The sequence below is a fragment of the Jaculus jaculus genome, chromosome 3 (assembly GCF_020740685.1).
Source record: "Jaculus jaculus isolate mJacJac1 chromosome 3, mJacJac1.mat.Y.cur, whole genome shotgun sequence".
Lineage (NCBI taxonomy): Eukaryota > Metazoa > Chordata > Mammalia > Rodentia > Dipodidae > Jaculus > Jaculus jaculus.
The window spans coordinates 80,907,081-80,933,759 of record NC_059104.1 but is presented as its reverse complement, the minus strand read 5'-3'; the positions used below and the strand labels follow the sequence as shown (position 1 = coordinate 80,933,759).

Genomic DNA, 26,679 nt, shown 5'->3' with positions numbered 1-26,679 from the left:
CTAAATAGTGGTACTGGCATGTGGTGTAGAAATTCTGGAACAAACAGCATGAATGCTTGCTTAGCAGCTGCCCCTGGGGTATGCTTCTGTGTGTGCTATTAGCTAAAGACAGTAACATATGCAATTAGGAGACTAAACTCAGAGACATAAGGATTCCAACATGGCAGGAGGCGATGGGGGTCTGTCATAGTAGCGTTGATAGTGTAGAAATGACAAATAAAGAAATATCTGTTCAAACATATAATACAATGTGAGGAAACCACCAGAAGAAGAGGAAAGCATGAGGAATTTGGAGTGGGGCTGTTGCTTTCTTTGCAGGCCTCCCTGGCGTGGCTGAGTCAGGCAGTTCTGCATGGGAGGAGCGCGGGGCCCTCAAGTGCTAGCATGTGAGATAGAAGTTCGTCACAGAGCCAGGGACACTCACCCTGGCCCCTTTCCATACTGTGCCCTCTTCATCCTTCAGCTCCCCAGTGGGGAAGCTGCCATCTGTCTGTGGCAAGGTTTGCATTTGTGCTCTGAGTATGGGCCTGGCTGTCCCTCCTGGCCTTGTGGTCCTGGGCAGGGACCCTACAGGGAAAAGCAGCGGTTCGTTTCTAGAGGCACTACAGAGCCATCAGGACTTGCTGCCCTTTTCTTCTTGGCTGGTTCATCCATGGCCAGGGCAGTTTCAGTGCTGCCCATGTGCTCCTGGCCTGGGTGACCAAGGGGATTGAATCTAACAGGATTGTGTGTGGTGCCGGTGGAGCTGGTCTTAGAAGTTTCTCCAGAGGCCAGTCACGCTCAGCACTCCACAGGCAGAGGCAGTATCAGCATGGTTCTGGCCAGGCCTGCTCTCCCCACACCTGGACATCACTCTGGGTCAAAAGTCGGACCCTCAGTGCTGGGCTAGGCAGGCCTGCTACTCCTTTTCATTGTCCTGTGGTTGTGGCCATCTGGCTGCTGGCATATGGATGGAAGTATCTTCCTATCCTCCTGTTGGGTGGCACTTTGTGTCTGGGAGTAGACACTCAGGCACAAAGTCCTTGTGCTGTTAGGTGCCCTGCCCAGCCCTGGATCCCTCAAGCTGGACCTACTAAGTGTCGCTGTCCATTCAGAGCTGGCCAGAAGGCTGTTGTGGGGGAGTTTCTGAGTCCTGCTGTGTCTTTCTGTCTTCAGAACATGAATGGCTTTGAGGAGGGTGTGGAGTTCCTGCCAGCGAACAATGCCAAGAAGGTGGAGAAGCGGGGCCCCAGGCGCTGGGTGGTGCTGGTGGCCTTGCTGGTCGTCTTCCTCCTGCTTTCACTCGTGGCTGGCTTTCTGGTGTGGCACTTCCAGTGTGAGTACAGTGGGAGTTGGCTCTGGGAAAGGTGACACATGGTGGTGGCTGTCCTTCCTCCTTTGGTGGACAACCTGTGATGGACCAAGAAAGAAACTGAGGAAGGGAACGAGAGTGGGTGGAGGGCAAGGTGTGGGAAGGGGTCTTGGCACTGTCTTGCTGGGTCTTTTTAAGCCATAATGGGGAGTGATGAAGGGCAGGGCAGAGCTGGCCCCTCCTGGCATTCTCCTTTCAGCTGAGGGCAGTAGGGCAGAGCAGGTGGAGACACATCACTGTCCCTGACCACCTCCTGACCTCTAGCAGACCGGAATATGCGGGTGCAGAAGGTCTTCAATGGCTACCTGAGGATCACAAATGAGAACTTTCTGGATGCCTATGAGAACTCAAACTCCACGGAGTTTATAAGCCTGGCCAGCAAGGTCAAGGAAGCGGTGAGTCCAGTCGCTGGATGAAGGGGTCCCTGGCCTGTCTGCCTGACACTCCCAGCCCTACTAGGTTCCTGGGCTGAGGTGGGGTTGACCTAGCAGGGGTCTTAGGAGGGAAACCCCTGGGCTTCTTTCCAACTCGTTTCTCTTGTATTTTGAGCAGCCTGGGTTTGGGGGAAGAGGTTTTGCTCTTTGGCTTTTTGTGAGCTTTATCCCCTCCTTCAGCTGAAGCTGTTATACAGCGGAGTCCCTGTCCTGGGGCCCTACCATAAGACGTCAGCTGTAACTGCCTTCAGGTAGGTGCGGTGCGGGGCATAGTTTGGGTGGCATGGGCCTTGGACTGTCTGGGAGTGGGATCTGTGTCCTTTGTGCAAGTGACTTAGTGATTTTCTTTTGTGTGTGTGTGTGTGTGTGTGTGTGTGTGTGTGTGTAGTATGTGTGGTGTGGTGTATGGTGGTGGTCTGTACGGTGTATATACTAGTGTGTGCAGATGCATGTCCCTTGCATGTGCATGCAGAGGGGAGGAGAATATCAAGTTTCTCTCCCTTGTTGTTCATCCGCTTGTTTCTTTCTCTATTCCCCACAGGACTGGGATTACGGGCATGGGTGGTCACACCCAGATGTTTATGTGGGTGCTGAGGAATTAAACCCAGGGCCCTCATTCCTGTACTGGGCAGGACTCTGCCACTGAGCCAGTTCTCTAGCCTCAGCATAGTGATTTTCTAAAGTGTTATTTGAAGAAATTTGGATGCCTGGGAAAACTTCCATGCAAACACACTTCTTTTTAATTTTTGGCTTTTTGAGTTAGGGTCTCACTCTAGCCCAGGATGACCTGAAACTCATTATATAGTCCCAGATTGGCCTCAAACTCACTTTGATCCTCCTATCTCTGCCCCTTGAGTGCTGGGATTAAAGGTATGAGCCACCATGCCTGGCATAAACACACTTAATTATAATTTTTTTTTTTTTTTCGAGGTAGGGTTTCACTCTAGCTCAGGCTGACCTGGAATTCACTATGTAGTCTCAGGGTAGCCTCAAACTCACAGTGATTCTCCTACCTGTGCTGGGATTAACGGTATGCGCCACCACGCCCGGCTCTTATTTTAATTTTTTTTTTTAAAATATTTATTAGAGACAGAGAGAGGGCAGGGGGAGAGAAAGAGAAAGTGAGAATGGGCACGCCAGGGCCTCTAGCCACTGCAAGTGAACTCCAGATGCTTGCGCCACCATGTACATATGGCTTACATAGGACCTGGAGAATTGAATTTGGGTCCTTAGGCGTCACAGGCATGCACCATACTGCTAAGCCATCTCTCCAGCCCTAATTTTTTGGTTTTTTGAGGTAGGGTCTTGCTCTAGCCCAGGCTGAGCTGGAATTCACTATGTAGTCTCAGGTTGTCCTTGAACTCATGGCGATCCTCCTACCTCTGCCTCGTGAGTGCTCAGATTAAAGGTGCTCACCACCACACCCAGTTCTCTTGTATTTTTTTTTTTTTTTTTTGAGGTAGGGTCTCACTCTAGCCCAGGCTGACCTGGAATTCACTATGTAGTCTCAGGGTGGCCTCAAACTCACGGCAATCCTCCTACCTCTGCCTCCTGAGTGCTGGGATTAAAGGCGTGCGCCACCACGCCCGGCCATCTCTTGTATTTTTGATGTCATCATTTTTCCTCCTTCTATTATGCAGGTCTTGTGTAGGTAACATTAGCCACTGTGAGGTCATGAATGTTCTTGCCAGTTTGCAAACCCCTCTTTTCTTTTTAATAGATTTTATGCCCAAAGTGTTTGCTTGTTTTTGTTTTCTTCGATGAAGGGGATGAAATTCATGGGCTCGCATAAGCTAGGCAAGTGCTGTACCACTGAGCTGTTCTCCAACAGTTCCGCCCCCTCTTTTAAGACAAAGTGTCCGTATATTGCTCAGGCTGGCCTCAAATTTGTGAGCTCAAGTGACCCTCCTACCTCATCCTCTCAAGTAATTGAGACTATAGGCAGAGTCACTATTTCTGGTTCCCAAAGTAAGTGTGTGTGTGCGTGTGTGTGTATTGTGGCACTGTGAATTGACTGCAGGGCCATATTGATACTAAGCAAGCTACGCCTGAGTTAACATCCATTGCCCTTTCTTTAACTTTATTTTGAAGCATGTTCTCTATAAGTTGCCCAGGCTTTCCTCAAACTTACAACCCCCTGGCTCAGCCTCTCAAGTATCTGGGGTTGCAGGTGTGTGCTACTGCACCGTGCTCTAAGGTGCTTTTGTTTTTCTTGACCTAGTGGCTCTTCCTTCTGTAATGTTGGGGGGCAGTGGCGTTTTCTTCCCCTGACTGGGTCAGACTAGGAGGATGCTATTGGCACTCTGTGAGCCCAACTAAATGTCCAAATTTCAAGCCTATTGCTTCTTCCCTCACTCCCAAAGTTGAGTTGGCCTGAGAATGTTTGTTTATGGGTGATGCCAAGAAAACGGGAAGGGAGGAGGCAAGGTGGGTAGGCACCACAGAGAGCCTGGGATGGAGCCTTTGTGTGCACAGAGGTCTCCCACTGTGGCCTGAGCTGCCCTGTGTGTCTTGGTGATGTAGGAGAAAGTCAGTGAATGTCCGTCCCAAGGGCCTCTGACTCAGGCTGGCCTCTCTCTCCAGCGAGGGCAGCGTCATCGCCTACTACTGGTCAGAGTTTAGCGTTCCACAGTCCCTGGTGGAGGAGGTGGAGCGGGCCATGGCGAAGGAGCGAGTGATCACGTTGCCTCCAAAAGCGCGGGCACAGCGCTCTTTTGTATTGACCTCAGTGGTGGCCTTTCGTGAGTCTGGGGCAGGCCAAGGCTGGGCATGAGGGGTGGGGCTGGGGGGACGAGTGCTCCTACATGCAGGGCATGGGGGGGGGGACTCTGCTTGCTGGCTAGCACTTCCCTTTGGGTAATAAGGAAGCAGAAGGCAGGAAGTAGAATGAAATGTTCTCTTACTCATTCTTTAGCCACTGACCCCAGAATGCTGCAGAGGACTCAGGACAGTAAGTGTCACATCTGATTCCTAGGTGGAGAGAAGGGGGATGTGGCCTTTCTCCTCCTTGCCTCCTCCCGGGCTCAGGGCAGCTTGGGATGGATATCTTGGGGGTGGGGCTAGGCCTGATGCTTGGCCCAGTAGAGTCAGCTCTGTGTTGTGTCTCCTCTACAGATAGCTGCAGTTTTGCCCTTCATGCCCGTGCTGGGGAGCTGACACGCTTCGCCACCCCTGGTTTCCCTGACAGTCCCTACCCAGCTTATGCCCGCTGCCAGTGGGTTCTGCGGGGGGACGCCGACTCCATACTGAGCCTCACCTTCCGCAGTTTTGACCTTGCATCCTGTGATGAGCATGACAGTGACCTGGTCACGGTGTATGACACCCTGAGCCCCATGGAGCCCCACACTGTGGTGCGGTAAGTGTCTTGGAGAGCAATGGAGCTCCTGAAGGTCCTGACCCGGAGGAGTCTGGCAGCTACTGCTCCTGCTGGGATGGGCCACCTAAACCAGTTGTGGTGTAGGTTTGGGAATACGGTTCGTGACTTTTGGCCACAGATCATTGTGCAACATGCAGGCTGCAAAGGGCATGCTTTAGCATAAGCTCCAGTGAGTGGCTCAGGGGAGAGTCCTCAGCTTTGGCAGTGGTGAGGTGGTGTGGTCACAGGGGCAAATCTTGCATGGGCACTTTCTTGAGAATGTGGGGCCTGCTGTGGGAAAAGATAGGTTTTCTTTTTTCTTTCTTTCTTTTTTTGTTTTTTGTTTTTCGAGGTAGGGTTTCACTCTAGCCCAGGCTGACTTGGAATTCACTATGTAGTCTCAGGGTGGCCTCAGACTCACAGCGATCCTACCTCTGCCTCCCGAATACTGGGGTTAAAGTCCTGAAACAGTGTTCCTGTTAACCCCCTCCTACAAGGGGTGTCAGGATAGAGTTCCTATACTTGTCAGAGGTACTGTTGTGGGAAATGGTTGGAGTCTCTTTGCTGTAGTGGGCCAGACTCTTTGTAGCAATGGGCTAAAATCAAGACCCAAACCAAGACAACTATTGTTTGATAGAGTTTAACAGCAAGGACCTCTTGGCAAAGCACCTTTCCCATCTGTTAAATATATAACAAAGAAATACACAATTCAAAAATAAAAACTTCAACCTGGGTATGCTCCAGCACTCACTTTGGAGGTAAGAGGCAGGAGAATTGACTGGATTATGTTCCAGGCCAGCCTGGGCTACCAATATGAGCCCTTGTCTCAAAAAGAAAAAGGCTGGAGAGATGGCTTAACCATTAAGCACTTGCCTGTGAAGCCTAAGGAACCCAGTTTGAGGCTCGATTCCCCAGGACCCACGTTAGCCAGATGCACAAGGGGCGCACGCATCTGGAGTTCATTTGCAGTGGATGAAGGCCCTGGACCCATTCTCTCTCTCTCTCTCTCTCTCTCTCTGCCTCTTTCTCTCTCTGTCTGACACTCTCAAATAAATAAAAATGAACAAAAAAAAAAAAAAAAAAAAAAAGGAAAAGGAGATGGATGTGGTGATACATGCCTTTAATCCCAGCACTCAGGAAGCAGAGGAAGGAGAATCACTGTGATTTCAAGCCCAGTCTGAGACTACAGAGTGAGTTCCAGGTCAGCCTGGGGTAAAACAGGACCCTACCTCAAAAAAAACCAAAAAAATGTAAAAGGAAATCCAGAAGGAAAAATGTAGAACTAATCAATAAGCAAGTAGAGAATAAATAACTCACTCTTCACTACATTGCTAGACTTTTATTTATTTATTTGTTTTTATGAGAGAGAATTGGTACACCAGGGTCTCCAGCCACTGCAATAGAACTCCAGACGCTTGCACCATCTTGTGTGCATGTGTGACCTTGAGCACTTGTGTCACCTTGTGCCCCTGGCTATGTGGGACCTGGAGATTTGAACATGAGTCTTTAAGCTCAGCAGGAAGCACCTTAACCACTAAGCCATCACGCCAGCCCCATGGCGATCCTCCTAACTCTGCCTCCCAAGTGCTGGGATTAAAGGCGTGTGCCACCATGCTCAGCTAGATTAAATTTTTTTAAATTATTTATTTATGAGAGTGAGAGAGAGAATGAGCAGGGTCATACCTGTTGTCACTGCAAATGAACTTCAGACAGATGTGCCACTTTGTGCATCTGGCTTTATGTGTGTACTGGGGAATCAAACTCAGGCTGTCAGGTTTTGTAAGCAAGTGCCTTTAACCACTGAGCCATCTATCTATCCCCCATTGCTAGATTTTTGATGTTTACTCCTTCAAGAATTAAAAAAATTCATATTTGTTTATTTATTAGAGAGAAAGAGAGAGAGAGAGAGAGAGAGAGATTATCTGGGCACACCAGGGCCTCTAGCTACCGCAAACAACTTGCATCTGGTTTATGTGAGTTCTGGGGAATTGAACCTGGGTCCTTAGGCTTTGCAGGCAAGTATCTTGACTACTAAGCCATCTTTCCAGACCCCTCCAGGATTTTTTTTTTTTTTTTGTGCACATATGAGTCTTTAGAAAGAGGATTTTAAGCCAGGCTTGGTGGTGCATGCCTTTAATCCCAGCACTCAGGAGGCAGAGGTAGGAGGACTGCTGTGAGTTCAGGCCCACCCTAAGGTTACATAGTGAATTCCAGATCATAGCAAGACCCTACCTCAAAAAGAGAGAGGATTTTATTATACATTCAGTTTTGCTACCTCATCTTTTTAGTTCAGTTACCCTGACTCTAAGCCTCATTTTCCTTGGTTGTCTTGGACTCCTGCCCTGCTACTTATTAGCCATGGCAGCTTGACAAGTTACTAACCCTCTTTGTGTTTCATTGCACTTACCTGTGCAATGGTGGTACTTGTGCATGTGTATGCTTTGTTGAGTGGTCATAAAGAATATGAGTCAGTGGATAAAAATGTACAGTCTGGGACTGCAGTTCCATGGTAGAACACCTGCTTGGCATGAGTGAGGCTTAGCTCACCAGCTACACCACTAATAAACAAACAAATGACAGACAAAAACAGCCACTGAGAACCATGTCTAATATACATATATTTTTTTCCTTGCTGAGTTTGCTCATGATTTTTATTTATTTGTTATGTTTATGTATTTACTTGAAAGAAAGAGAAAAAAATGAATGGGTGCACTAGGGCCACTAGCCACTGCAAACAAACTCTAAATGCATGCACCACCATGTGCATCTGGCTTAAATGGGTTCTGAGGAATCAAACCTGGGCCTTCAGGTTTTACAGGCAAGCTCTTTAACCGTTAAGCCATTTCTCCAGCCCTGTTCATAATTTTTAAATAAATTATAAAAGATATTTTACTTTTATTTATTTATTTGAAAGAGAGAGGGGCAGATACAGAGGGAGTAAATGGGTATGCCAAGGCCTCCAACTGCTGTAGACAAAACTCCAGATGCATGTGCCACCTTGTGCCTCTGGTTTACATGGGTCCTGGGAAATTGGACCTGAGTCCTTTAGCTTTGCAGGCAAGTACCTCAACCACTAAGCCATCTCTCTAGCCCTAAATATATGAGTATATTCAAGGTAGGGTCTCTCTCCAGCCCAGGCTGACCTGAATTCACTTGGTAATCTCAGGGTAGCCTTGAACTCATGGTGATCCTCCTACCTCTGCCTCCCAAGTGCTGGGATTAAAGGTGTGCGTCACCATGTCTGGCTTCCTAAAAATATTTAATTAAAAAAATTATTTATTTGAGAGAAAGAGAAAGAAGCACACACACAGAGAGAATGGGCACACCATGGCCTCTAGCCACTGCAAAGGAACTCCAGATGCGTGTGCCACCATGTGCATCTGGCTTATGTGAGACCTGGGGAATTGAACCTGGTTCCTTAGGTTTTGCAGGCATGTACCTTAACCTCTAAGCCATCTCTCTAGCCCTGTTTTTTTTTTTTTTTTTGTTGTTTGTTTGTTTTTGTTTTTTTGAGGTAGGGTCTTCCTTTAGCCCTGACTGACCTGGAATTCACTCTGTAGTCTCAGGGTGGCCTTGAACTCATAGCGATCCTCCTACCTCTGCCCCCTAAATGCTGGGACACCATGCCTGGCTCTTGTTATCATTTTGATGAGTCTTGCATCTCCCTTATATTCACCACCACCTGGTACCTGAGTGGCCTAGTGTACCTTTCTTCTGGCTGGCATATTCTTTTTTGTCTTCAAAGTATGGTTTCACTCTAGCCTAGGCTGACCTGGAATTCAATCTATAACTCCTACCTAAGCCTCCCAACTGCTGAGATTAAAGGTGTGTACCACCATGCCCAGCTGCCTATATTCTTAATAAGACAGCATTAAGGATAAGTTCTAACTTAAATTTTTTTTCTATTTGGTTTTTTGAGGCAGGGTCTCACTCTAGCCCAGGCTGACCTGGAATTCACTATGTTATCTCAGGGTGGCCTCAAACTCATGGCAATCCTCCTACCTCTGCCTCCCAAGTGCTGGGATTAAAGGTGTGCACCACCATGCCTGGCTTCAAAAAATATTTTTATTTATTTGCTTATTCACTTGAGAAAGATGAAGAGAAAGAGAGAGAGAAAGAAAATGAGCTCACCAGGGCCTCTAGCTACTGCAGACAAACTCCAGACACATGTGCCACCATGTACATCTGGCTTATGTGGGTGCTGGGGAATCAAACCTGGGTTCTTAGGCTTCATAGGCAAGTGCCTTCTGCAGCTCAGTTCTAGCTTTTTGTCTGGCAGTAGCCGTCAGGTGAGACAAAATGATTGCATGCAAGTCCATCCAGGAGCTGTGGAGGAAGAGGCAGTCTGACATGCTGTGCTTTCTTCTGGGGGTCTGCTGCTGGGCTCCACAGGATTCCCAGTCCAGCCTGGCTGCATAAAGCATTCGGATGGATACAAGGCCAAACAAGGTTATGTCATATACAGGGTTCTTTTGCACTGTGGTGGTCACAAGTACCCAATTGCTAAGTGTACAGTTTGTGGCAAGCTTGTCAATCATGGTGTTTACTAGCCAATGCTTTCCTGAAGCCTCCAGTCTATTGCTGAGGAGAGACCTGGACACCACTGTGTAGTTCTGATAGTCCTGAATTTTTACTACTGGACTGATGAAGAGTTCACATGCAAATTCTTTGAGGTTATCCTCATTGATCTATTTCATAAAGCTATCATTCAAATCCTGACACCCATTGAGTGGATCACCAAACCCTGCCACAGCACAGGGAAGTCTATGGACTGGCATCTGCAGACCATAAGATTCCCAGCCTTGGGAGGAGCCACAAATTCTACCACACTGTTGGTGGATCTCACTGTGCAGCTTGGAGGAGGCACAAGACACTCTAGCTACACTGTTGCTGCAAATATAAGTACTGATTTTAAAATTCGGACCTAGTTAACAATTTAAGACATCAAAAAAGAAAAGTTCTAGATGGCATGGTAGAGCACACCTTTAATCCCAGCACTTGGGAAGCATAGGTAGGAGGATTGCTGTGAGTTCAAGGCCACCCTAAGACTAAGTAATGAATTGCAGGTCAGCCTGGGCTAGAGTGAAACCATACCTTGAAAAACAAAACAAAACAAACACAATTCCTCTCAGGCATGGTAGCTCATGCCTGTAATCCCAAGCACTCAGAAGGCTAAGGCAGAAGGATCAAGAATTTGAGGCCAGCCTTGAAGCTATAGAAACAAGACTTGATTCTAAAGGCAAACAGAGTTTCACTTTGTAGCCCAAGCTAGCCACAAACTCAAAATCCTCCTCCTCAGTCTTTTGAGTGTTGCTACTACAGGCATGTAACACCGTGACTGGCTTTTCTTAGGGTCTTTTGACCCTACCCTTGACCTATTGTGCATAAGTCCAGAGTAGGGGCCCTTAAGGCCCTTTACCTGGGAGCCAGGTCTGGTATGAAAAATCTGAAGTCTGTCTCAAACTCTGCCCCTCTTCCCTACAGGTTGTGTGGTGCCTACCCTCCCTCCTACAACCTGACCTTCCTCTCCTCCCAGAATGTTTTCCTCGTCACGCTGATAACCAACACTGACAGGCGACATCCAGGCTTTGAGGCCACCTTCGTCCAGTTGCCCAAGATGAGCAGTAAGGATGGGTAGTAGTGGATCGCCTGAGCACAGGAGGGTGGTGGTTCAATCCTGGGACTGGCAAACTAACACTCCTTGGTAACAGGCGGTTTGCCAACCATCTGGGTCAGGGATCACCCTGACCCAGCTTCTAAGCACCTCAGTGAAGTATCCCATGCCCAGACAGGCAGCTTGAGGCTTTAGGCTGCTCTCCTTAGATCTCTTCCCACAGCTCCTAGCTGAGCAGGCCCCCAATTTTCATGTTTTCTCTGTCTTCTCTCTTAGGCTGTGGAGGCTCTTTGCATCAAGCCCAAGGGACATTTAGCAGCCCCTACTATCCAGGCCACTACCCGCCCAACATGGACTGCACATGGAACATCAAGGTAGAGCTCTGTGTGTGTGTGTGTGTGTGTGTGTGTGAGAGAGAGAGAGAGAGAGAGAGAGAGGGAGAGGGAGGGAGGTATCCCCAAGATGATGGCACCTGAGGAATGACAGAAGAGGGAATATGTCTCCTAGCAACTTGAAGAGACATGTATGTGAACCCTGCAGGACTAGGGTCTTCTACTGCAATGTGAGCCATACCCAGAGTTATGTCCTAGCTCCTTGATTGATGCTGACTAAGATGACTGTCTGTGTCTGCTTCTGGGTAAAATGAGGGTGACTGTGCCTAAGGATTGTCACTGTGCACATGAGACAGGGCAAGCACTTGTTGGATAGCAACAGGGTAAGAACATTGTGCCTGTAGGTGTCTCTTGCCTACAATTCCTAATTGGGGGTGTGACCCTATTCTTTCTTTCCTTAAAAGTGTTGGGACAGCCAGGCATGGTGGTGCACACCTTTAATCCCAGCACTTGGGAGGCAGAGGTAGGAGGATCACCATGAGTTGGAAGCCACCCTGAGACCACATAGTGAATTCCAGGTCAGCCTGGGCGAGAGTGAGACCCTACCTTGAAAACAAAACAACACAAAAAAAAATGTTGGGATAGTGTTTCAGCTTTTAGTAATAGAATATAGCTGTAATCCCAGAGCTGGGGAGGTAGACAGGTGGACCCATAGGGCTAGCTAGTCTAGCTGAATTGGTGAGCTCTAGGTTCAGTGAGAGGCCCTGTTTCAAAATACAAGGTTAAAAGCCAGGTGTAGTATCTTATAGCCATAATCCCAGCACCTAGGAATTGCTGTAAGTTCAAGGCCAGCCTGGACTACAGAGTGGGTTCCAGGTCAGTTTGAGCTAAAGTGAGACCCTGCCTAAAAATAAAATAATGTGGGGAGTGACTGAGGATATCTGATATCTACCTCTGGTCCTATATGCATGCACATACACATATGCATGAGCAATCACCCCCCCTCTTAAAAGGAACCCCTTTGTTATATATGTGGGTAAAGCACAGTGCATGTAAGGTTTGTCATCGTGCTCCTTGCTGCTGCACTGCTCCCTCATGTGACATCCTCGGGTTTAATCAGGGAAAGAAGCAGAGTCCTCAAAGCATGTCTTTCTCAGGTGCCCAACAACCAGTATGTGAAGGTGCGCTTCAAGCTCTTCTACCTGGTGGAGCCCAGCGTGCCACTGGGCAGCTGCTCTAAGGACTACGTGGAGATCAATGGGGAGAAGTGAGTCCCTGGGGGTGCAGCCACTCACCTCAGTGCTGGAGGTTGGGGAGGGCTGAGTCCTGATTACCCCAAGTGTCCTGGCTGCCAGTTGTCTCTTCCTCAGCCTCACACCTCTCCTCCAGGTACTGTGGACAGCGGGCTCAGTTTGTCGTCACCAGCAACAGCAGTCAGATCACAGTCCGTTTCCATTCTGATCACTCCTACACAGACACTGGGTTCCTAGCTGAATACCTGTCCTACGACTCCAGTGACCGTGAGTGAATAGCATTGCCAGGACTAGGTGGAGGGATTGGGTGCCATACATGCTCTCTGTTCTCTTACCATCATTGTTTTACTGAATGTAAGATGCATATGACTTTACCAGATTTAGGAGAAAAGATGTAACTTTAAACATATTTATTTATGGGCTGGAGAGATGGTGTTACAGTCCGGTTTGCATTGCTGGTAGAAATCACCCAATCAAGAGCAGCTTCTGGGAAAAAGAGATTTATTTTGGCTTACAGGCTCGAGGGGAAGCTCCACGATGGCAGGGGAAAATGAAGGCATGAGCAGAGGGTGGACATCACCCCCTGGCCAACATAAGGTGGGACACAGCAACAGAAGGGTGTGCCCAACACTGGCATGGGGAACCTGGCTATAAAGCCCTTAAGCCTGCCCCCAACAATACATTCCCTCCAGGAGGCATTAATTCCCAAATATCCATCAGCTGGGAACCTAGCATTCAGAGCACCTAAGTTTATGGGGGACACCTGAATCAAACCACCACAGATGGCTTTGCAGTTAAATGCTTGCCTGTGAAGCCTAAGGACCCTGGTTCGAGGCTCAATTCCCTAGGACCCACATAAGCCAGATGCACAATATGGCACATGCATCTGGAGTTCATTTGCAGTGGCTGGAGGCCCTTGCGCACCCATTCTCTATCTGCCTCTGTCTCTGTCTGTCATTCTCAAATAAATAAAAAAAAATTTATTTATTAGAGGGGGAGAGGATGGGTATGCAAGGGTCTCTTGCCACTGCAAATTAATACCAGACACATGCACCACTTTGTGTATCTGGCTTTATGTGGGTCCTAGGGAATCAAACCCAGGCTGTCAGGCTTTGCAAACAAGTGCCTTTAACCACTGAGCAAGCTTTCCAGCCCTTGAACCTATAATTTTTAATTTCAAATCTACATCATAGAATAACCTTTTTTATAGTTAAGATCCAAATTTAATTTAAAATTAAACTGCATAGTTTAACTGGATGAACAGGTATCTCTGATTCAGGGACATACAGGCAGTACGTAGAGAGCTGTGGAGAGACTAAGAATGCAGCCAGCCTCTCCTCCACGCCTGGAGTTCCCGTCTGTCCCCATCAGTGCTCAGTTCCCTCACCCAGTAGCTGCTGGTGTAGGAGCCTTGTTTATCAGCTTTGGGCCCTAGCACCTACCTGTTTGTAGGCTGAGGCCTCATTGTTGCTGTGAGCAGAGGAGGGAGCCATGAATTAATTTCAGGTCTCCTTGCTGTCCACAGCGTGCCCAGGGATGTTCATGTGCAAGACGGGCCGGTGCGTTCGCAAGGACCTGCGCTGTGATGGCTGGGCAGACTGCACGGACTATAGTGATGAGCGCCAGTGCCGTGAGTTCTGTTGTTCTCCCGCCCCTTCCCTCCCCTGGCCTGCCTGCCCTCTCCTTGTCTCAGGGCCCCACCATTTATCCGCTGTTCTGGATCTGTCTTGTATGTTCCATGGTCTGGTCAGCTGACCCTCATGACAGAAAGGCAAGACATTAAGTAATAAGATGAGACTTTGTTCTTACCTCCCCCACCCTTCCAGTCCCTTCCCTTCCTTCTGCCATTGGCAATCTTGGGAGGCAGTGTTTGAGAAACACAGCTATCACCTTCTGCAGATAGTGGCACAGGGCCACTTGCTGTTCTTTAGCCAGGACTGGTCCCCCTCCCAGCTGTGACTGCCCAGGCATCCAGGGTAGCAGTGACTGGAGGGGCTGCCCCAGTGATTCCTCCCTCCCTACTGCAGGATGCAGTGCCACCATTCCTCCCTCCCTACTGCAGGATGCAGTGCCACCATTCCTCCCTCCCTACTGCAGGATGCAGTGCCACCATTCCTCCCTCCCTACTGCAGGATGCAGTGCCACCATTCCTCCCTCCCTACTGCAGGATGCAGTGCCACCATTCCTCCCTCCCTACTGCAGGATGCAGTGCCACCATTCCTCCTCTCCCTACTGCAGGATGCAATGCCACCTACCAGTTCACCTGCAGGAACAAGTTCTGCAAGCCCCTCTTCTGGGTCTGCGACAGTGTGAATGACTGCGGGGACAACAGTGATGAAGAAGGATGTAGTGAGTGCTCTGTGCCAGTGGCTACTGCGGTTTCCCAATACCTGCTCAACCCAAGCAGGCTGGGCATGTTGGGCATAGCTAAGGACATGCTTTCTTAGGTTGTCCAGCTGGGACTTTCAAGTGCTCCAATGGGAAGTGCCTGCCACAGAGCCAGAAGTGTGATGGGAAGGACAACTGTGGCGATGGGTCCGATGAGGCCTCCTGTGACCGTGGTAAGGCCGCGTGCCAGCTCATTTTTCTGTGGGGGTGGGGCTCTCTTCCCACTGGAACTGCACGGTAAGGTGGCAGCCAGCAGCAGCTACAAGCAGTACACCCAGAGCTAATAAACACAAGCTGCCCGTATACTAAGAGTGATGACACCGAGGGTCTGGGGACTGTCTTCCAGAGGGTGGAGAGCTTGTAGTAGGGCTGAGAGGACAATGGGCATGGCTGTGATGGGCAGGGCAAGCCTGTGGGGAGTGGTCATGGTATGCCATCCAGGGTTTTTGACCCTAGCTGCCAGCTGCTGCTGAGAAGTTGATTCTCTCTTTGGTGTCCTTCTTGAACAGTAAATGTTGTCACTTGCACCAAACATACCTACCGCTGCCACAATGGACTCTGTGTGAGCAAGGGCAACCCCGAGTGTGACGGGAAGAAGGACTGTAGCGACGGCTCCGATGAGAAGGACTGTGGTAAGCAGGGCAGCTGTGCGTGGTTGAGTAGGGAATCCTACTGACATGGAACTCCCACCAGGACCTCACTCACCCTGCTCTGTGTCCCGTGAGAAGGCGCATCTCTCTGGAGGACAGGGTGACTTTGTCGTGTTGCCACAAAGATACTGCTATATAAGTAGGTGTGGTCCTGGAGAGAGAGAGAGAGGCTCAGGCAGTGAGCATGTCAGGCTCTGTGGGCCTAGCTGGCATACTGGCCAAGGTGCTGGCCTGGTGTCTTTCTATACATAGTTATGGGTAGGTGGCTTGGAAGAGAGAAGGCCCAGCTGCCCTTAGTGCTTTGCCCTCACCCATCTATGCCTTAACCTGCAGCCTGTGTGGCCCAGCATGGTGCCTTCATGCCTTCCATCCTCTCTTCCCTCCCAGCAATAGCAAGGAAGTCTAGGCAAATGGCTTCCACATCATGTCTGAGTAAACTAGCAGGCACTGAACTCAAGGAGCATGGGCGGTAGATTTAGGACAGGGGAGAGGAAGGGCGAGGTGAAGTCAGAGGTCTGTGAGTTCCAGGAGCCTTCTGCTCTGCTACTGCTGTACAGGCCAGAGGCAGATTCCTGTGCTGGGTCTCCCTGCACCCGCTGTGTGCTCCCTTGATGTTGGATGACCCCACCTTGAGTCTCATCCTTTGGATCTCTGTCCCCTCTCTAGACTGTGGGCTGCGGTCATTTACAAAACAGGCTCGGGTGGTTGGTGGCACAAATGCAGACGAGGGAGAGTGGCCCTGGCAGGTGAGTCTCCATGCCCTCGGCCAGGGCCACTTGTGTGGTGCCTCTCTCATCTCTCGAAGCTGGCTGGTGTCTGCAGCTCACTGCTTTACAGATGACAAAAATTTCAGGTAGGTGGCTGGGTTTTTAGTGAGACCTGCTATGTATGTGAGTCATTCCAGGGTGGGTTTGCACCAGGACCGGGAGGTGGTGGGGCGGGCAGGTATCCTGCATGGGGCTTACTACTGTCCTAACAAACACTTGCTTTCATTAGGTGGTCACTTCAGCCATGTCCGAAGTAGGTAGGTCTGTTTACATCCACTTTTCAGAAACGTAGGCTTGGGGTTGGATGGCTCAGTGGCAGAGGCAGACTCCGTCCCAGGTATGGCCTCCAAAACCCATTTGGATAGTCTTAGCATTAACAATGAGCCTGGCTTCCAGGAGACCTTGGCACACATTATTCACACTTCCTAGGCATTGATGATATGATACTGGGAGTTCTTGTTCTTAGAGTTTGAAGAGCTAAGGTTGCTTATGTACTTGGGACACATGACTGCTTTGCACACAGTAGGGTGCAGGCCCCTAAGAAAAGGTCACATTGGTATCCCAGGATTAGGTGGGCAGGTGCCAGAATCTGAGAGAACAGGTGGGGCTGCTGCTCTTTGTGTCTTAGCTGCTGGCTTCCCAGACTCTCTGGCCACTGGGCCCAGGAAGGACTATAAGGGGACCACTGGCTCTGAAGAAGCAAGCACAGGGGAATCTCCAAGGAGATGCTCATCCTTGGAGAGACCATGTGATTTTCCTGCCTGCCAGCCGTGTGCTCTTCCATGGTAGGTAGTTTAAGGGCATGTGACCCAAGCTACTGTGACTACCATTTTCCAGAGAGGACAGTTGGAGCCTCCTGAGAAAGCAGGCAAGGGCTCAGAAGTTGATGTCATGCAGGGCATTCAAGCGTGCCTGACGCGAGTGATGGAGATAGTAGCAGTGGAGGGCATGCAGCTGGCTCACTTGCCCTGGGCTCTCTGGGCTATTGATTTGCAGCCCTGCCCAGTCTGAGACACCCCTGGCTCTTTCGTCACAGTTATGTCTATCCTGAGCAGGAGGAAGTTTCTTTCAGGAAAATGAGAGCTTACTTAAAATTTTTTTAAAGTATGGAATCTTTTTTATAATCATGGAAAATGTTTAATAAAATTGAGGAGAAAAAGAAAAAAATTTAAAGTAAAAAATTTTTTTTTTTTTCGAGGTAGGGTCTCACTCTGGCTCAGGCTGACCTGGAATTCACTATGTAGTCTCAGGGTGGCCTCGAACTCTCGGCGATCCTACCTCTGCCTCCCAAGTGCTGGAATTAAAGGCATGCGCCACCATGCCCGGCTCTTTCTTTTGTTTTTTGAGGTAGGGTCTTACTCTAGCCTAGGCTGACCTGGAATTCGCTATGTAGACTCAGGGTGTCCTTGAACTCACGGTGATCCTCCTACCTCTGTCTTTCGAGTGCACCACCATGCCCAGCTGTAAATTTTTTTAATTGAATTTTATTTTATTTATGAGAGAGAGAGAATGGGCATGCCAGAGCCTTTAGCCACTGCAAATGAACTTCAGATGCATGTGTCACCTTGTGCATCTGGCTAACATGGGTCCTGGGGAATTGATCCTGGGACCTTTGGCTTTATAGGCAAGTACCTTAACTGCTAAGCCATTCCTCCAGCCCTAAAATAATGATGGCTTCATTTGGGAAGCCATCAAAGGTAATATGGGATTCTGTGTTCCCTGCCCCATGGCCTGTCAATGCTGAGTTATCCACACTAAGAAACTCACATTGGTCTTCGTGTTAAACAACTCCAGACTTGGGCTGGAGAGATGGCCTGTGAAACCTAAGGACCCCGATTTGAGGCTCAATTTCCCAGGACCCATGTTAGCCAGATGTGCAAGGGGGCACATGCGTCTGGAGTTCGTTTGCAGTGGCTGGAGGCCCTGTCGTTCCCATTCTCTCTCTCTATCTCTGCCTCTTTCTCTTTCTGTCTGTTGCTCTTAAATTAAATAAATAAATAAATAAATAAACCTCCAGGCTGGAGAGATGGCTTAGCGATTAAGGCGTTTGCCTGCAAAGGCACAGGATCTCTGTTTGATTCTCCAGGACCCATGTAAACACATGCACAAGGAGGTGCAAGCATCTGGAGAGTTCATTTGCAGTGGTTGGAGCCCCTGGCGTGCCCATTCCCCCCACTGCCTCTTTTTGTCTCTCAAATAAATAAATAAATAATTTAAAAAATGATAGCCCACATTAAAAAATAAAAAAAAACTCTAGAGTTGACTGGGATCTTCCAGGTTAGCACTTTTGTTGCTTCCAGGCTTCTCTTGCCTAGGGTAGTTTGTCTTTCCCTTGACAGTTCCAAGGGGCATGTGCTTGTCAAATGTCTTCCCATTGGGTCTGATGGTATTTTTCTCATGATTTGGCTGGGATGAAGGGTGTGGAGAGTTGTTACATCATATCTCAGGTGGGTGATGCCAGTGTGACTTGTACTGGGGATACTGCTGATGTCTTCTGGGTGGGTGGAGCTTGCCTGATGTCTCTACTGTGGGTAAATGCAACCCCTCTCTGCTGATCTGAGGGTGTGGGTTCATTTAGAATTGTTCTATAAGCCAAGGTGTCCTTTTGTGTAGTCATTTATTGGCATGCATATTGACAACTTGCGTATTTATTTCTGTGTTTAGGTTGTAATCCAGAACACCTGTATTTACTTTGTTGCTCAGATTGCTTTTGAAGCGACAGTGAGGCTCTTTGAGAATGGCTTCTGTGTCCTTTTGACATGTCTCCATCTTTTCAATTTTTTTTTTTTTTTTTTTTTTTTGTTGTTTTTGAGGTAGGGTCTCACTGTAGTCCAGGCTGACCTGGAATTCACTGTGTAGTCTTAGGGTGGCTTTAAACTCACAGCAGTCTTCCTACCTCTGTCTCCGGAGTGCTGAGCTTAAAGGTGTGAGCCACCATGCCTGGCTTCAAGGAGGGCATTTATTAGGGGTTGATATTCAGAATATAGAAATTAAGACTTGGACACTCCGTGTGCTCATGGTCACTGTGGTGCCACTGTTTGTATGTGCAGAGAGGGTCCAGTCACGGGTGGTGAGGCACTAACAAGTCATCCAAAGTCCTAGTTCACTGCTACCTTATTATCTGCTTTATTTCTTTTGCTTCCCACCTGCTATTGATCTTCCATTTCACCCCTGCCAGCTAGGGCTGTAGAGACCATGCTTAGTGTGGGCAAAGCCCTGAGTTCCATCCCTAAGGCGCGCACACACACACACACACACACACACACACACACACACACACAGAGAGAGAGAGAGAGAGAGAGAGAGAGAGAGAGAGAGAGAGAGAGAGGGAAAGAGAGAGGAATGAATACATTCAATATACATTGTTACTACTAGCACCTGGGAGACAAGTATAAATACAATTTGATTCCTGTACTTCACAAATGTCCCATGATGGGAACAGAATATGCTACACACATATACACATGGTGCAGGTGTACACATGTAGTGAGGGCTATGCTGGAGCCAAGTACAGACCCCCCAGTGTGTGGAGTTTTACTTAAGACCCTGGAGGGTGACTGCTGGGAATGCCTTTAAGAGCAGAGGCAGAGTTGGGTGTGGTGGCACACGCCTTTAATCCCAGCATTTGGGAGGCAGAGGTAGGAGGATCGCCATAAGTTCGAGGCTACCCTGAGAGTACATAGTGAATTCCAGGTCAGCCTGGGTTAGAGTGAGACCCTACCTCGAAAAACAAAATGCAAAAAGCAGAGGCAGCTGAGCCAAGTGGTAAAATGTGTGGGTGCTTATCTGCTGAGCCAGGTAGCTGAGACTTTCCAGACAAAGGGAGTGTTGTGTACAAGGTGTTAGAGGGTAGTTTCTCTGGATACTTCTGAGTCATCAGGTATTCACAGGATGTCAAGGAGAGAGACCACAGTGCTGTGGTTCATAGCACAGGCTGCCTTTGACTTCATCACTGATTATGCAGTCTCTTTCTGTCCTTGTCTTAGAATAGGTAGCCCTACTTTTTTTTTTTATTATTATTGGTTTTCTATTCTGCAAGTACAGGCAGTTTGGTACCATTATTAGGCTCATCCATGACTTAACCCCTCCCCATTGGCCCCTCCTTGTTGAGGCATATGGGTCGTGCATTGTGGAGTTAGCCCACAGTTATTGGTACAATAAATGTCTTTGCATATCATGACCCAACATGTGGCTCTGACATTCTTTCTGTCCCCTCTTCCGCAAAATTTCCCTGAGCCATGTTAGGTTCATTTTTGGTCTGCTTCAGTGATGAGGTGTTGGGGGCCTCTGGGGCTCTGGCTCTCTGATTTGGTAGGCGTTGATTTTTCTCTGTGTTGGTCTCCTTCCCCCTTGTTCTGGTATCCGGTTCATCAGGAAAACAGCACCTTTGCTTGTTTCACCAATTTTCCTTAGTTTCAGTAAGGGCCCTTTTGAGGTATGATGGGGTGGCTCTCTCCTTAGGATCTGCATCTATATGAAAAAGAGAAGCAGATTCTCCAATGGAGAGTAAGTCAGCACCAGGTCAAATGAGATAACCCTTACTTTTTTTTTTATAGAGAGTTTAATAGGTGTAGGCCCTCTTGTAGGTAGCCCTACTTTGTAGCGCTCTTCAATGGCCAACAACTATTCATGTATCAGTGTTCTGCCCGAGTTAGTGAACACTGGACAATGGCGGTCCAGTGCCATTGGTGGTCACTGGGAAATTTTAATGGCTCCATTTCCTCAGCTGGAGTGGCTCCTGGCTTTTTAAGTGCCACTTTGATTAGGTGTATTTATTGCTTTAAGACCCTGGTAGGGGTCCTAGATGGCAGTGGTGGGGAACACATGGCAGAGCGAAACAACTCACCTTGCTGGGAAGTAAGATAAGGAGAGACTGAGGTCCTGTTAGGGGCCCACCCCAATGACTTGATCTTATCCTAGGTCATACCTCTTTAAAGTTTTCACTTCTCTCAGTAGCACCATTTTAGAGACCAAACCTCTAGCATACAGGTCTTTGGGGGATGTTCCGGATCTAAACAATCACACTATGTTTGGTGACATCATCAAATACTGTTCTAGCTGAATTATGTTTGCTTTAGGGAAAATACCACAGTGCAAGGTTTAGAGAGAGGCTTCGGGAGAGAATGGGCTTGGGTTACCAAGTGGATGGGGTCTGGTTTGGAGAGAAGAGGTGGGAACCTCTAGATGAAACAAAGAGCTGACAAGAGGGTGTTTGTGTTGGGTTCTGGGACAATGAGGAATGGAAATGACAGGCCTCTCTCCCTCATCCCATCCTTTTGCCTGCCTGCTCAGTTTTACTGAAACATCCTTCTTTTGCCCTATCTCCTTACTCCTCAGCACTTTGGGCTGCATAGCCAGCCTGGTCTCCCCAAATTTGAACCTGCCACCCTCCTGCTTAAACATTTGCCATGGTGTGCAGGGTGGAAGAACATCTGTGCAGTATGGCACTGCCCATATGGTCATATAATCCCACCACAGCCTAGCCCACCTTACCAGTCTCAGTCTCCCCTGTTTCTCATGCCGGCCCTATGTCTAGTTCTGCTTCCTAAGGTTTTTTTTTTTTTTTTTTCCTTGAGGTAGGGTGTTAGTCTAATCCAGGCTTACCTGGAATTCACTATGTAGTCTCAGGGTGGCCTTAAACTCACAAGGATCCTCCTACCTCTGCCTCCTAAGTGCTGGGATTAAAGGCGTGCGCCACCACGCCCCTTTGACTTTGTACTTCAAATATACTCTGCTTTTCTTGACCTTCAGACTTAGTTGATTTCTGAACTTGCTTCATTTCCCCCCTCACACCTCCTACTCTGTACTCCTTACAGCTTTGCCCACTGTCCTCTGTGAGACACTGTTGATATGAGGTTGTAGATTATAGGTTTCATGTCCCTTACCCCAATTATGCTATAAACTTTGAATTGGGACTAGTGGCATTCTTGGAACACCATAGCTGTCTAATAGTAATAATGATAGTAATATTTAAAAGTTAATTCATGAGTATGTCAGTGTGTATGTGTGTGGGCATGCTATGTTCTCCTGCCACTGCAAATGAACTCCAGGTGCATGCATCACTTTTGGATTTACATGGGTGCTGGGGAATCAAACTGAGCTGGCAAACTTTGCAAGCCAGTGCCTTGAGCCATCCTTTCAGTCCTGATGTCTAATAAGTATTGAGTGAATGCATGAACAGATACATAGCTGGAATGAGAATGAGTATGAAGGCACCTTAGAAAAGGAAAGGCTGGGGTTGGGGAGATGGCTTAGCAATTAAGGCACTTGCCTGTGAAGCCTAAGGATCCAGGTTTGATTTCCCAGTGCAAGGTGGTTCATGCATCTGGAGTTCATTTGCAGTGGCTAGAGAACTTGCTGTGCCCATTCTATCTGCCTGTTTTTTTTTTTTTTTTCTGTCTCTCTCAAATAAATGAATATAATATTAAAAAGAAAAGGGGCTGGCTATGGTGGTATATGCCTTTAACCCCAGCACTTGGGAGGCAGAGGTAGGAGAATCATTGTGAGTTTGAGGCCACCCTGAGGCTAAATAGTGAATTCCAGGTCAGCCTGGACTAGAGGGAGACTCTACCTTAAAAAAACAAAATAACAACAAAAAATGCCAAGTAGGAACAGTTGGTTGTAGATGTGAGGCCTCATCTGCTTGGTCTTGGGAGTCAGGGTGGGCTTCACCAAAGCAGTGTTTAGGAAGCTGTTTTCTAGATAGCTATTCAGAGCAGAGTGCTTATGTCTGGGTGTGAGGTTCTACGTGAGGTGACAGCATGAATAGCAATGAGGTGATGTGTACCAGGTACTTGCTTGTTGCAGTGAACATTTACCTGGTCACAAGGCACTTCTAGAAGGGAAGGGTTTGCTTGGGCTTCCAGTTTCAAGAGGAAGTTTCATCATTGCCAGGAAGGCAGACAAGATCAGGAGCGGGAAGCCAGTGTGAGCTGAGAGTGAACTGAAGTGAGGCTGGGCTACCAAACCTTAAGGCTCTGTTGAGCTACCTCCTCCAGCAAGGCTCCACCTCCTGAAGCTTCACAGCCTTCACAGGCAGCGCTACCTACTGGGGACCAACTACTTATACATACGTTTATGGGTGACATTTTTACATTCAAACCACTATATGATGGCCACTGATTAATGATGATCAACAAATTGAGAAAGGAGGCTCTGAGCCAGGGTGCCATGACCATCCAGCTCAGCAGCCACTTGGTTTCTGAGGAGGTCAGAGCAAATGAATTGGGACTTTATGCTTTGCTCCACCATATACATTTTCTATTTTTTTTCCTTTGGTTTTTCAAGGTAGGGTCTTGCTCTAGCCTAAAGAATTCACTGTGTAGCCTGTCTTTGAACTCACAATGATCCTATCTCTCCTCCCAAGTGCTGCCTTAAAGGTGTGCACCACAACACCTGACTCAATTTTTTTTCTTTTTTTTGAAACAAGGTCTCACTCTAGCTCAGGAACTCTGTAGCCTAGGGTAGCTTTGAATTGACGGTGATCCTCCTACCTCAGTCTCCTCTGAGTGCTGGGATTAAAGGCATTAGTCACCACCTCCAGCACCTACATTTATTTTAAATATATACTTTTCCAATATTTATATATTTGCAAGCAGAGAGAGAGCGAGAAGAGAGAATGGGCACGCCAGAGCCTCCAGCCACTGCAAACATACTCCAGATACTCTTTGTGCATCCGGCTTTATGTGGGTACTGGGGAATCACACCCGGGTTGTTAGGCCTTGCAGGTCAGGCAAGCTCCATAACCACTGAGCAATTTCTCTGCCCCTCCCCTTTTCTTCTTTCACTTGCAGGACTTTTGAATGTTTGAAACCAAATATATATATTTGGCTCACAGGACACATTATTCTAGCTGGGCGTGGTGGCGCATGCCTTTAATCCCAGCACTGGGGAGGCAGAGGTAGGAGGATTACTGTGAGTTTGAGGCTAGCCTGAGACTACATAGTGAATTCCAGGTCAGCCTGGGCCAGAGCAAAACCCTACCTCGGAAAAAAAAAGAAAAAAATCTGAGGCTTTTGGGCCATTTTTGGAAAATGGCTCATTACTTGCAAAGACTGCCGACCTAGGTTCAGTTCCCCAGCATCCATGTCAAGCTGCTGGCAGGCCGGGCATGTGGACATTAATAAAATTAAAAACTTTTTTAGGTTTAAAAAATGCATTGGCTAGGCACGGTGGCACATGCCTTTAATCCCAGCACTTCAGAGGCAGAGGTAGGAGGATTGCCATGAATTCGTGGCCACCCTGAGACTACATAGTGAATTCTAGGTCAGCCTTGGGCTAGGGTAAGCCCCTACCGAAAAACAAAACCAAGAACACCTACATGTCTCCTCAGCCTTGTGACCATCCTTCCTGCTCTGTCCCTTCCCAGGTACTCAGACCCCAAAATGTGGACGGCCTTTCTGGGCCTGCTGGACCAAAGCAAGCGCAGTGCCTCCGGGGTACAGGAGCACCAGATCAAGCGGGTCATCCCCCACCCCTCCTTCAACGACTTCACCTTTGACTATGACATCGCACTGCTGGAGCTGGAGAAGCCCGCCCAGTACAGCACTGTGGTGCGGCCTGTCTGCCTGCCAGACACATCCCATGTTTTCCCTGCCGGCAAGGCCATCTGGGTCACAGGCTGGGGACACACCCAGGAGGGAGGTGAGCTTCCAGCTGGGCCAGGACCCACCAAGAGCCCCAGTTTCAAGGTGTCCAGCTGTTTACAGAGTTTGTGCTAGCTTCGAGACTGGTGGGTTACCCTAACTTCTCTCTGCCTAGCAGGACAAGGCTGTCTGGGGTGGACAGGCTGGCTTCTGCCACTTTAGTTGAATGCCCCTGGGCACATTGTTTAACCTCTTAACTTGTTTCTGTCATCTGCAAAATGAAGAACTGGTGTCCAGTGAGTGAGAATGTGGGTGTGATGGCTTGGTCAGGCTCTTGAGCTGGGCCTTGAACATGCAATGGGAATGGACAACCTGTCCCTTCTGCCCTGACTCATGGGAGGCTAGCAAACCCTAGACTGAAATAAACCCCATTGCAATATTGTTATAGCACATTGGTGAAAGTCTGGAGCATGCAGAGGTAGACCTCTAGGCATCGCCCTGCCAGAGCCCTTGGCAATACTTCTGGTCTTTCCTCCCAGCCTCTACTTGGTGTATATTTAACCAGCCAGAGAACAGGTTTCCATGGGTAGCCTACTTCTCTATGGCTGGCACTATTCCTTCCAGATCATGTGGCATCAGCTACTTTCCCATTTCTCTCTCAGCTATGGCCATTTGGGGTGTTCCCAAGTTTTGCTGGCAAACTGAATGGGGTGAAGGTGGGGCAGGAGAGCAGTTCCAGTGAGCTTTTCCCCATGCAGCATGGCTCCCTTTGGAGCTTCCTGCCTGAGTATGCCCTGGCCTGCCCTATACCCAGGAACTGGGGCCCTGATCCTGCAGAAGGGTGAGATCCGTGTCATCAACCAGACGACCTGTGAGGGCCTGATGCCACAGCAGATCACCCCGCGGATGATGTGTGTGGGCTTCCTCAGCGGGGGAGTGGACGCCTGCCAGGTAAGACAGGAGGGTCTGAAGAGGGGCTGTGGATGAGTGGAGTCTGGGAGTGGGGAGAGGAAAGGCTTCCGGGAGAGGGAGAGTCCAGTTGTGCTAATGAGATGTTTGTTTCTGTCCAGGGTGACTCTGGTGGCCCCTTGTCCAGTGTGGAGGCAGATGGGCGAATTTTCCAGGCCGGCGTCGTGAGCTGGGGCGAAGGATGTGCTCAGAGGAACAAGCCAGGCGTGTACACAAGGCTTCCTGTATTTCGGGACTGGATCAAAGATCAGACTGGGGTGTAGAGGCAACGACTGCCCACCAGTCACCCTAGCACGCACACCTGGAGGCTGAGGACCACTGACTGCATTCCTGCCTTGATTCTCCCTCTCTCAGACCACAGATTATGAACTGAATCCCAGGACTTTGAATTCCTCCCTCAGCTTCCAAAGTGGGCCAGGGAGGTAGGGCTGGGGACTGAGATGCCAAGTGGTCCAGCTGTCAAGGGGTTGGTGGTAACCTCTTCCTCTAACCCCAAGCTGGAGGAAGGTTCTTTCCTGAAAACTTGCTTTCTCTATTTCTAAAGAGCAGCTATCATGGAGCTCCTGGGTGGAGGAGGAAGGGCTGCAGGCTTGTAGGGTAACATTCTTCAGGAAACCTCATCTCCAACCCTGGAAAACAGAGGCATCTCACACTGGAATTGTTTTGCCAGCTCATAGGGCAGGCTTCATTGTGTGTGTTTTGTGTGTATGAGTAAAACATTTTGTTTCTTTTTAGGCAAGCTGTTACTTTCCTTCCTTCTAGTTCTATTTACAAAGCTTTTACTTAATTCTCCTTGGCGTAGACACTGCTGTCAGGTAGAATGGTGGGTGGGCAGTTTCTGCCTTCAGCTGTAGCAGATGCTCAAATAGCAAGGCTTTGGTGCCCTGACCAGAAGGGTCTGTGGGTCAGAAGGGAATCTAGGGGAGAGAGGCATCATGTGGGGAGAGGGCACTGCAGCTGCCCAGGTCCAACCTGCCAAGG

General features: G+C 48.7%; 1 protein-coding gene and 1 pseudogene across 1 annotated transcript in view; both read left to right on the top strand.

Moving 5' to 3' along the window:
* Positions 1–26,432, top strand: part of St14 (ST14 transmembrane serine protease matriptase) — a 51,841-nt gene extending 25,409 nt beyond the window's left edge. Inside the window, exons 2-19 of the mRNA XM_045144847.1 lie at positions 1,156–1,315; positions 1,619–1,746; positions 1,966–2,036; positions 4,369–4,526; positions 4,700–4,735; positions 4,900–5,140; positions 10,625–10,764; positions 11,031–11,128; positions 12,244–12,353; positions 12,476–12,606; positions 13,865–13,969; positions 14,578–14,688; positions 14,787–14,900; positions 15,237–15,359; positions 16,044–16,230; positions 24,513–24,787; positions 25,544–25,680; positions 25,800–26,432. Coding sequence (XP_045000782.1) covers positions 1,156–1,315; positions 1,619–1,746; positions 1,966–2,036; positions 4,369–4,526; positions 4,700–4,735; positions 4,900–5,140; positions 10,625–10,764; positions 11,031–11,128; positions 12,244–12,353; positions 12,476–12,606; positions 13,865–13,969; positions 14,578–14,688; positions 14,787–14,900; positions 15,237–15,359; positions 16,044–16,230; positions 24,513–24,787; positions 25,544–25,680; positions 25,800–25,961 — 2,487 coding nt within the window. The 3' untranslated portion in view covers positions 25,962–26,432. The remainder of the gene's footprint in view (positions 1–1,155; positions 1,316–1,618; positions 1,747–1,965; positions 2,037–4,368; positions 4,527–4,699; positions 4,736–4,899; positions 5,141–10,624; positions 10,765–11,030; positions 11,129–12,243; positions 12,354–12,475; positions 12,607–13,864; positions 13,970–14,577; positions 14,689–14,786; positions 14,901–15,236; positions 15,360–16,043; positions 16,231–24,512; positions 24,788–25,543; positions 25,681–25,799) is intronic.
* Positions 9,440–10,049, top strand: LOC123459307 (annotated as a pseudogene).
* Positions 26,433–26,679: the final 247 nt, after the last annotated feature.